Genomic DNA, 12511 nt, shown 5'->3' on the forward strand with positions numbered 1-12511 from the left:
TTTGAATCGTTTAGGATAATTTATAAATGTTTGTTTATAAAAGAACAGAGATGTTGGGAAAATCGACCTGAAATCACGTTTTTGGTGTCGATTAGGAGGGGACGTGAGATTAACCAGATGACGTCGACAAATGGAGCGGACGTGAGATCGAGGACGTCTGGGGGCCGCCGGTCCCGCCACCCCCTCCAGGCCCTGACCAATCGGAGTAGACCACGAATTTTCATTCCGGTTTTCGACACTCTTCTGAGATAATGCTCCACAGTTGTTTTAAAGGAGCCGAACACGGGAAAACGAGACCCTCCAGCGAAAATTCCAAAATAATCAGTTGATCCGGGCTCGCTGACATGGAATACTGGCAGGCCTCTACCTCCAAGCTCAACTCGGCGTGGATTGTCCTGTTCGCCGTAGATTTATTCCTAGGAGGTATTTACGATTATTTAATTTTATTGTTTTATTTATAAACAGACGCGACATCATGACAGGATCATTCTTAACACTCGAAGACTTGCCTGGAAAAATATATAAAAACCATGCTCGCTGAATATTTCAATTTGGAATGTTTTGTTGGTGTAAATAGCAAAAATTTAACATAGCAGTCACGATTTTGAACTGAGAGGTTCTCAATCTGTTTTAGACACGTCATTCTAACAACTAAGGTTACCCATTTTTTTACAACTTTCAACTTATTTAACATTAAAAATATATAATGTAATTCAATTTGGAAAACGAAATGCCATTATTTTTCAATATAGCAATATAAATAAAACGCACTTTCTATATTTTCGACTTATTTTCTTTTTTTTCCATTCTGCTATTATACAACTGTACCATTTCTTAAAAATTAAATTCAACAAAATTACATCACATAATTTGTACGTAAAAGAAGATGTACTGAAATGTACCAAATGATATCAGAAAGTTTTCAAGTTCACCTACTGAAGGAATTGTATATTTATCTGCAAGTTTACCCATGGTATCACCTTTGTTGTATTGCAGGCTGTGTATGATGACATGATTTGGTCGTTTTAGAACATATGATCAAGTTGGATTGCACAAGACCATTGTATCCTATGCAACATTTTGGATTTTGCATTACAAAAAAAAATTATCCCACAAATAACAAAATTAACAACAATTATATAAAAAAAATTTAACAAAACGACTACATTGTTGCACTTAGACACATCAGTATAACAATTAAGATTATTTGTCTTTTATAACAACCTGTATCACCATTGTTGTTTAATCAATGGATTTAAATATTGTAATTTGAGGTTTTTTGTTTTGATTTCACCTTTTTGTCATTTTTGCACATATCGTTGACACCATGTTAAAGTGACGAATGTGAAAAGTGGAGACAATCCATATTCGTCACTTTAACATGGTGTCAACGATATTAAAGGTGGACTGCACACCATTGCATCCTGTGCAACATCTTGATGGATTTTGCTTTACAAAAAAATGTCTCAAACAGTTCAGTGTTTCACCAGAAGTTTTTAACCAGCCAAACTTCCTAGAGCCAGAATTTGTCCAGTTTTTTGGTGTAAATTGACAAATAAGGCAATTTTGTGAACTTAAAACACGTCAGAATAACAATGGAATACAAATGTGAATTCATTATACATTACAAAAAAATATTGTTAAGGTTTTTTTTTTCTGTTATTATACATCTTTCTAATATTTCTCAAAAGTTAAACACAACAATATATAATTTGTATGTAAAAGAATATACATTGAAATCTACCATATGACATTTGAAAGTTGTATCAATTCAAAGTTCAACTATTGAAGGAATTGTATATTTATCTACTAATTTACAATGGTGTCATCATTGTCAATTATTCTGTGTATGTAAATTTTATAGTTTGTGTATGACATAATTTGGCTGTTTTTGAACATATGTTCAAGTTGGACTGCACAAAACAATTTTTATGGTTTGCAACATTTCGATGGATTATTTGGAGATCGTGAGTTGAAATCCGGTGTGATATAGGTTTTAGACAAACATTGGCCACCAAACACCACACATTTCGATGGATTTTGCTTTACAGAAAACAAACAATTATCCTACAGTTTATTATATCACTGGAATATTTGAACAAATAAAATGTTTGAATTTGACATGTTTTGTGTGTAAATAACAAAAGCAACTAAAAATTTTCACTTAGACACGTCAGTATAAAAATTAAGTTAATTCATATTTGTTTAGTCATCATTAATGTTTTTGGTTGAGATGAAAAATTAGTGTGGTTCAGTAGTTAATCCCGGTCGTGATACAACTTTTTCATCTCAACCAAAAATCTTAGATAAAAAGAATAATTAATTGGAATAACAATGAACAATTTTGAATTATAGCTGTTTCGTTCAGACATTCCTAGAACGACTTGTTAAAAATCTTAAAAATTTTAGGGGTCAAAAAATTGTTAAATTTAAATTCAAACAACAATTTATATTTAGCAATCTCTATAGGTGCTAAAACAAAATTTCATATTACTTCCACAAAATTTTTTTGACCGTTTACTTGAAAAATATTTAGTTTTTAGAAATTTTTTGGTTATTTATAATTTTGATAGCTTTTACTAGATTATTATTGCAATCTACATTAAAAAAAAAAAAAAAAAAAAAATGCTGTAAATGATATATTCACATAGTTGATTTTCTTAAGTAGAACAGAAAATTTCAGTTTTTTTTTTTTTTTTTTTTTTCGAAACGGACCCATTCACAAGATGGATACGTGTCCGAATATTTCGGAGTGTAGTATCACCAAAAAAAGTCTGGTCCAAATCTATGACAAATCAACCTGGTTGCCCTCGTTAGACACATCAGATTAACGATGGAATATCAATTTCAATTTCACATTATAAAAAATATTGTCTAAAGTTTTTATCCATTCTATTATTATTAATCTTTCTAACATTTCTCAACTGTTAAATGCAATAATTTGTTTGTAAAAGGTGATGCATTGAAATCTGCTGTATGACATTGGAAAGTTTATGAATTCAGTTCAACTACTGAATGAAATGTATGTTTAACTACATGTTTACAATGCTATCACCATTGTAGCTTATTCTGTGGATGTAAATATTGCGGTTTGTCTGTGTATGTTGATACAATTTGGCCATATTTGAATGTAAGTTCTAGTTGGTCACTCAAAGACCATTGTATCCTGAACAAAAACTCAATAGATTTTGCATTACAAAGAAAAAAAATTACAGTTTAGTATGTCATTAGAAGGTTTGCACTACCAAAACTACTATGAATCTGAAATTGTAAAATTTACACAATGAGGGGATTGATGATGAATCATGGTCAATATGTAATTTTGATGATTTGAAAGAACAGTCACCATAACACTGAAAATTCATTTAGTGATAGATTAAAATTAAACCAATAATTTTTATTAAAACTCACGAATTTCTGATCATGTTTAATTACGTTTATATTAAAGTAAGTAAGTCATCATTTATATAACAATAAAAATACATGTAGTATGAAATAAACAACAAAATATGATTGCCTGGTTTTTATACCTTAGAGTAAGTAAAGCATGTAATTAAATAAATATTGAACGAGAAAATACACTGCGCTTATAAGGTTTTATTACAGTATAACTTCTGAAAGTAGCAAGCTTATAATGAAATTTTTTATATATCAATAATTTTATATATCCCTTCTGCTTTCAAAAAACACTCCCTTTTACCCCTCCTCATACTTTTCATATTCTAACAAGATATGCTCAAAATTCTCAACAACATAGGGAGTTGCACAATTTGGCAATGATCTTTCTTCGATTTAGTACTAATACGATCTAAAACACCATGGCTAGCCTTCAAGTAGACTTCTCTCTTTTTCATTCCTGAAACTGATTTTGCTGAATAAAGAATGATAATACTTGCACTTTGACCGCATCGTATCACTTTTGCCATCTTGTCATACCTTCTTTTTTTAATAAATAATTTGGCCCCCAGTTATTGGAGTTTTATGGGTTTTTCTTTAATGGTCGCCTCTTTGGCTAATAGATCGATTTTTTTATAAAATTAAATAATTTAATAGATCAATTTTTTTATTGCTTATGTGATCTTTGACCTAATTTACATATTTTTTCAATGACCTCAATAAAAATAAATTCATATATATCTGTCATCGTGCTGAAGGAATTGCCTATTTATCTGCAAGTTTACGATGATTTCACCATTTTTATTCTGTTGATGTCAATATTGCAGTTTGTTTGTTTAGGATTTTGCAATTCGGCCATTATTGAACATTTGCTCAAGCTTGGTCGAACAAGACCAAAAAAACTTGTTTGTCTTTATGATAGCACCATTCGTTTAAAATAAAATAATATTATTCATCATGTAAAATATCTCATATTACAAAAAATATTTGAAATCAGTTTATATGCTTCAAAAAGATTGGAATCAGCAAATTCAAATTTCAACTATTTTTTTGTTTAAATTAAAATAAATAAATAAATAACCCAAGCAGTCTTCATATTACATTTAAGGGTTTTTCTGTTTCTTTCACATGTCATTTTATCATCTAAGGTTACTCATCTTATACAACAAATCAATTCATTGTACATTGAATAAGTGAATTTTATTGCAGAGTAAAAATCTTTGTTTTGCTATGTCTATGAAATTCCAATACCATTAATCATTTATTTGTATTGGTCTAAAAAAGCAAAAAGAAAAACCTTATTACTGAAATTTTAAATTTAAAGGTTTTACTGTCTAATTTCAAGTTGGGTCTTTTCAGCGTTTAGCATTTGTTAATTACTTTATTAAAAAAAGCTAGTTGAATTAATTAATTTGTCTAAAAATAATGCAGGTTTTCATGTTTCCTTTCAATTACCCCTCTATATAATAAACTGTTTAAATTTCATGGATGATTCTTTTTTTACAAATGTCATCACTTTTTAATCCTCTTATAAACAAAATGTTTGTTTACCTCAGTAGCGTTGCATTACTTGGGAATAATTCAGTCTTTACTAACAGGACAACACGTGATTTTCACGTAATTTCGTTTTACGCGTTTTAACTTGGTTCATAAGGTGCCCAAACAGCCAGAAACATTAATGAAGTCTGGGGCGATGGCAGTGTGAGCAAGAGCACCTTTCAGAGATGGTTGAAAAAATTTCGAGAGGGTGACAAAAAAGACCGTGGAAGGACTTCTTCCCTAAATGATGATGTTAAGAGAGCTTTGGTTCAAGATAATCCCAAAACAGCTGTTCGAGAACTTGCAGAGAATCTTTCAGTTTGTATATTGACCTAACCTGAACCTCAAGTCAATTGGAAAGGTGAAAAAGCTCAAAAGTTGGGTTCCTCATGTATTAAATGACCGCCAAAAAAATCATCGATATAAAGTTTGCGAAACACTTCTTTGCTGAAATAGAATCAAACCTTTTCTGGATAGAATTGTTACATGTGGATTCTCTAAGATAACAGCAGACTTTCTGAATAGTGGGGTTCGACAAAGGAGAAGCAGCACCACATTTTCCAAAGCCCCCAACTCATCACAAAAGGTGATGGTGATTTTTTGGTGGTCTTCGGCTGCTTTACTGCAGCTTCTTGAATACTGGTGAAATAATCAATGCAAATGTATTGCTCTTAAATTTAAGCATTGCACCATAAATTGGCATTATTGAAGCCATCTTTGGTCAATCGAAAAAGGCTGATTCTGTAACGCGACAATGCTAGGCCCCCATTTCTCACATGTGACAACACAAAAACTGTTCACCCTTTTTATTTTCCAGATGTCTTGCCTACCAACTACCTGGACTACATTTTAAACATAAAAACTTTATTGATCAACAGTCGTTAGAAAATGCATTTACAGAATTTGTTAATAATAAAGACTCAAAATTCTATTCAGAGGGTAGAGAGAAGTTGCAATCAACACGTTGTGAGAAGCGTATTTAGAGGTTGAAGGGTATATTAATTAATCAAAATGTCTAAAATCATTTACTTAATTGGTTTTATTTTATAACCACCTGCATTGTTTTCTGGACAACCCAACAATTAGAGCTAAGTTTCAACTAGTACTGAGCTTTTATTTGACACCTTGTTATTGAATAATTTGAATTTTTTTCAAATCAAGGTACATGTTTCTTAATAATTGTTGTCTTAGCAACAATTTTTGAAATTGTCAGCATTAACTGCTTTGAAATAATTCTTGCGGTCCATATTCATCGGAGTTTACATTTGTGCCATTTGTGGATTTATATTAAAACAACCAAATCATAATTTTATGTTTTCAAGCACAAAACAATCACTGTGTTATTTAAACCCGACATCAATTTTTATTTATTGTATGGCACATCTCTCTGAACATTGCCTAAATTGTTCCGTTATACTTACAGTAGAAATCTGTTTTACCGGACTTGAAGGGACCAGGATCGAAGTAATAGATAGTTACGATTTCTCAGCGGCGTATTGAGCCGAAGGTTGTGGGTTCGAATCCTGCTCATAGAATTAATTTTTTCATTTCAACTAAGACAAAAGAATAATTAATAAGTCCGGACACGCATTTCAAGAAAAATTTATACGTAAAAAATATATGTAATAAAAAAAAACCTTTTCCATGGAAGCCAACATATATATGTATATATGTGACTGTTGGCCTCCTCGATCATGTGACTGGTGGAAGGGCGATTTGGTGGCCTTTACAAATCTCAAACAACGAATTAAAGATCTTGAAGTTGAATTATGAATTTAAAAAAATAATTATGTATATTGAGAATTATGAAAAATTTATAAAAAATATTTTAACAAACGGGTATGGATAATCGGTGTGTGAATAAATGAGTTTCTCTGTATTACCAAAATTAGGTGGCATAACATTTCAATACTCAGGCTAGGTGGTCTAGAGAGAGTTTTTGTCAAATTGCTGAAAACAATTTAAAAAAAAAATTTTGCTCAAAACTTGACAGCATCACTGGCTTAAGAAATCCTGTATGATTATAGGATCATGAAAATCCTGATGATGGTTATTTAACTACAATAGAAGTTAAAAAACAAAACATTAAGCATATTTAAAACATTAAGCATTTAAATTGTTTAAATTTGTGTGATAAAAATGATAAAAGATCGATTTTGTGTTATTGTTAAAGGGACAAAAGGTACAAGTCAGGAGGAGGTGAGGCAGCATTTAGCCCTGGGTGGAGACTTGCTTGCCCGAGGACAGCTTCAAGACGCTCTCTCTCATTTTCATGCCGCCGTTGGTATGTTGTGCTTTCCACCACACACAAAAATTTATTAAATTATTACATTTCAAATTAACATGGATTCGTTTCAGAGGGCGACCCTAGAAATTATCTAACCTACTTCAAGAGGGGCACAGTATACCTGGCCCTTGGAAAAGCAAAGTTCGCAATCTCGGATTTCAACCGGGTGCTCGAACTTAAACCAGATTTCACCGGGGTAAGTTGTATTTATTTTTACTCTTTTTAACCTGTTCATAACGATTGACGTGTTCGCAGGCCCGTCATCAAAGGGCGATGGTGTATTTCAAAGAAGGCAGTCTCGACGAGGCAAAAGAAGACTTTTTGTACATAGTCAGTAATAATTGCTTAAATTTATAAATAACGTGTGATTCTATACTCAAATAATATTTAACCATCCATTTACAGTATCAGCAAGAGAACAATGGAGATGCTTACAACAATTATGTAAGGACACAAAACATCCAGACAGACATTGCTCATGCCCAAGCTTACATGAATTCTGAGGATTACGGCACAGCCGTTGACCTTTTATCAAAAATTATTGAGGTTTGTTACTTATCTAAAATAAATATAAATCAATCTTATTTCATTTGACAAAAGATTTATCAATATGTCAAATTAATTTAATGTTTTGTAAGAAGTTGTAGTTTTATTTTTGATTACAAATTTGGCTGTTCTGTCTGATTCATTTTTTTCAATAATATATTCAATAATTCAATTCAAATATAATTATTTTATGGGTTTCTAATTAAAATATATAGTCTATATGCTTCAAAATATTATTAATTATTATTAATGAATTTTTTAGGTGTGCCCTTGGTCGTCATATCTCAGGGAATTAAGATCTCAATGTTACGTAGCCCTGAACGACCCCTTGGCAGCTATTTTGGATCTCAGATCGACTACGAAACTCATCCCCGATAACACAGAGGGTTTTTTCAAACTTGCAATCTTACACTACCAACTCGGTCAAGCTGCCGAAAGCTTGAAGTAGGTTTAAAAAGTCCTTTTAACCGGCTGGACGGTCTGTAAATTGTCAATTTTTCTTTCCAGGGAATCAAGAGACTGCCTTAAACTAGATCCTGAACACAAAGACTGTTTCCCTCATTATAAGAAAGTCAAAAAGATAGACAAGTTCTTCACAGATGCACAGAATGCGTTTGAACGTGAGGATTTTGAGACCTGCATTACTAATGCTAACAAAGTATGTTATTTATAACTTATAAAGTAATCATTTAACTAATTAAAAAACAATAGGTATTAAAAACTGAAGAAAAAGTGCCTATGATTCGTTTCACTGCGTACTCAAAGCTTGCCGGCTGCTATCTGAAAAACAACCAGCCCTCTGAGAGCATCAGCGCCTGTTCAAGCGCACTGGATATTTCAAGAGATCCGGAGGTTTTGTGTGACAGAGCCGAAGCTTACATCGCAATGGACATGTTCGACGAAGGTAAGTGTGTCATCAATTTTTCTATTTTTGGTGATTGAGATGGTTCGTTTTCAGCCATGCGAGACTATCACGAGGTGCTCGATCGCCACGAAGGCTACCCGAGGGCCAAAGAGGGCATCCAGAAAGCTCAGAAGCTGCAGAAGCAGTCGGAAAAACGCGATTATTACAAGATTCTTGGTGTGAAGAGGACGGCAACTAAAAAGGAAATCACCAAGGCTTATAGGTATTTTTTTTTTTTTTAAATGAGATATTCTATGATCTAAAGAACCAGAATGGTACTGATGTGTCACAAGTATTTGATCACGACTCTCAGGTCTCCTATACAAATTAGCATGTTATAATACTTTCTACCCAGTCCTTTGCTTTGACTTAATGGTATGATTCCCCTGAATTGGTCAAGGATTATCTAAAATAATATGAATTTTGCCTTTCGGGAGTGGAAGTGTCACAGGGAAGTGCATTTGTACCATTCATGCACCTCATTTATTCCTCATAATATATCTTCCTTTGTCAATGACAGTTGTGCTCTCCTCCGATCCTGATTCAGCATTGCTTCAGAGTAGCGCCAGGCAAACGTATTGCGACTAGCCAAATAGAGGCGTTGGCGTATTAATACATTCAATGTAGGACTGAAATCCAAGACCATCACCTAGCTATGATTTTTTTTCATGAAACGTGATTGGTTGATTGCATTTAGGTTCTAATTAATAGCAAATAGTGTTTTATCACTTACAAGCTCATTTTTGTAGGGCTTTAGATTGTGACTCCACGCTTAAGTCAACTGTGACCGGCAAAAGTCTGAGTATGCAAACCCGCTTTGCCTAATTCCCCTTGACCTGATTCAACTGTTGTCATGACTTATTTAAAATTTTTGTATTCTAAGCCATTTCAAAAATCTATTTTGATGACTTTTAATTGCCCAATGTATAAATGAAGCAAATATTACCATGTTGGGGGCGGGGATTAGAAAAGAACAATTTATTTTTTCTCTAATATTTACACTTATTATCCATGTTTTTAATGTTTACAAAATAATTTAAAAAAAATTAAAGTGATTAGTTGAACTACATACACATCAGATTGACACTTGGTTTTATTACAGTATTCACTAGAAGAGAAATTGTTACGTAATAAATATCCTTATAATTTAAAATTAATTATTATCACATGTGTAATATACTAGGAATACTAGGACATAGCTCCCTACTTTACATCACCATACAGCATTCATGATTGTAAATGATATTTTTAACATTTTTGCATGGGTGGTCTGTAGGAGTTGGCTTTTTTCTTATTTTTGACATATTGTTATTTACTGCATTACACAAATAAATAAATGTAATATATACATATAAATAATATATAGATAAATTTGCGAATTTCAGAATAAATAAATTGTAGAGATTCTATAATATAATAAATGTATGCACAAATATTTTCATATGGAACAATAGCCTTAGCAACAACATTTATAACAAAACAATAGTGTGTAATAATGTGTGGTGATTAGTGACCATTAGTCGATAATTATTTTGAAATCGTGAGATGCGGTGTGATGTAGGTTTTAGAAAAACATTTTCTTTATCGTGCCAACGTTTCGATCTTTACAATTAATTAAGGGTTTTAGTTGAGATAAAAAAGTCAATGGCATTTTTCAATCGAGTTGAGATTCAGTTGAGGTGGGAAGTTAAGTGTCCGAGTGGATCGAGGACACGATTGTTCAAGTGGTAGAGCAGCGGCGTATCTAGCCGAAGATCGTAGGTTTGAATCCTGCCCGTGCCATTGACTTTCTTATCTCAACTGAAAAACCTTAATTAATTGTAATGTATTAGTTGGTCAAGTGGACCATGAAATTAGTGAATTCAATGAATTTAAATGAAGTATACTTCACTAAAGCTCTCCGTGGCCATTTCATTTGTCGCCGAGGAGAATCCAATCCGATTACACGACATTTGAAAAATGGCAAAAAGGAGGGAATATCCAAAAGGTGGGGTTGAGATGGGAAGTTAGTGTCCGAGTGGATCGAGGTCACGATAGCTCAAGTGGTAGAGCAGCGGCGTATCTAGCCGAAGATCGTGGGTTCGAATCCCGCTCGTGCCATTGACTTTTTTATCTCAACTAAAAAACCTGAATTAATTGTAATATAATAATTGGTCAAGTGGACCTCGAAATTAGTGAAGTTTCGATCTTTATTGAGATCATCTTCAGGCCCTGGGATTTACAAAGATTGTTTACATTTAACAATGTTTGTAAATCCCAGGCCCTGAAGATGATCTCAATAAAGATCGAAACGTTGGCATGATAAAGAAAATGTTTTTTTGAAACCTACATCACACCAGACTGCATCTCACGATTTCGGAATAATTAAGTGTGTAGTATTTAGTGACTATTATTAATGATTATTTTGGGATTGTAAGATGCGGTCTTGTGTGATGTAGATTTAGAAAAAGATTTTTTTTATCATCTTCAGGGCCTGGGATTTACAAACATTGTTTAGATTATACAAATACATGTAAAATGTGAAAATCATTGTATAAATTCAATTTTATATCTTACATGTATTTGTATAATCTAAAAAAAAAAAAAAATCGATTATATGTAATGGTCTATTGACCAAATTACTTCTTTCAATTAATTAATCTTTTATGTAAGGTTTTGGTTGAAATGAAATAGTGCCACGAGCGGGATCGAACGATAGCTCAAGTGGTAGAGCAGCAGTGTATTTAGCTGAAGGTCATGGGTTCGAATCCCGCTCATGGCACTTACTTTTTCAATTCGACCAAAACCTTACATAAAAGATTAATTAATCTAAACAATGTTTGTAAATCTCAGGCCCTGAAGATGATCTAAATAAAGAACACGAAATATTGGCATGATAAAGAAATTTAAAAAAAAAAATCTATATCACACAAGACTGCATCTCACTATCTCCAAATAATCATTAATAATTAAATTCATTTGTTAAGAAACATCTGTAATTGTATGCTATATTTACGTATTTCGAAGTGAATCCCAGCTCTTGCCGTTCAGTATCTGAATCCTTCTTCACAGATGGTAATAATTTTTTTAAATATTCTATCTTAAAGGAAAGCGGCGCAACAATGGCATCCTGATAATTTCCCAGAGGGTCCTGAGAAAAAGAAGGCAGAGAAAAAATTCATCGACATTGCTGCTGCCAAAGAAGTCCTCACGAATGAAGGTAAGATCAACTTAGTTAGTTAATACAGGGCTTATTTTTATAAATTCAATTTTTTTTTAAAAATAGAAAAACGGTCGAAATTCGACAACGGCGAGGATCCATTGGACCCCGAGTCCGGGAATCACGATGGCTTCAATCCGTTCCAACAGTTCCATCAGTTTCACGGCGGGACGCCGTTCACCTTCAGGTTCCACTTCAATTAATGAAACGAATTTGTGAAATTGATACTGCCTTATTTTTTCGTTTGTCCCCCCCGTGTTCTCTCAAACAAACCTGCAAAAGTGTGCCTATTACGCCAGAACGTGACAGAAACGTGCAAAACAACAGTGATAAAATGTTTGGTTTGTTTCTTTTCTTCAAGTTTAGTTCTATACATTATTGAAGGGTTATTTGTATTGTGAACATTGTATTTTACAATTGTTAAATACAGTTTATTATTTTGTTCTCATGAAATAATAATTTATTATTTTGTATATATATTTGTTATGTAAAAATTTTTTTTTAAACATTCGTCTATGGATTTTTTGTGATAAATTTATTCATTACTGAAAAAAAGTCTTATTTTTTGATCTAAGGTAATTCTATTTGTTTGATATTTTATAATTATTTTGTTATTCAGAAATTGTGTCGTCAAAATTCT

General features: G+C 32.4%; 1 protein-coding gene across 1 annotated transcript; it reads left to right on the forward strand.

The window, feature by feature from the left end:
* The first annotated feature begins 81 nt into the window (after positions 1-81).
* LOC106664906 (dnaJ homolog subfamily C member 3) lies at positions 82-12119 on the forward strand. Its single transcript, XM_014390980.2, has 11 exons — positions 82-423; positions 7109-7219; positions 7294-7418; positions 7478-7552; positions 7628-7768; positions 8031-8212; positions 8276-8426; positions 8480-8672; positions 8727-8895; positions 11759-11871; positions 11938-12119. Exons 1-11 carry the CDS (start codon positions 345-347, stop codon positions 12072-12074), a joined length of 1476 nt encoding a protein of 491 aa, XP_014246466.1. The 5' UTR covers positions 82-344; the 3' UTR covers positions 12075-12119.
* Positions 12120-12511: the final 392 nt, after the last annotated feature.

This window comes from Cimex lectularius, unplaced genomic scaffold, assembly GCF_000648675.2.
Source record: "Cimex lectularius strain Harlan isolate CLEC.00 unplaced genomic scaffold, Clec_2.1 scaffold137, whole genome shotgun sequence".
NCBI classification, from domain to species: domain Eukaryota; kingdom Metazoa; phylum Arthropoda; class Insecta; order Hemiptera; family Cimicidae; genus Cimex; species Cimex lectularius.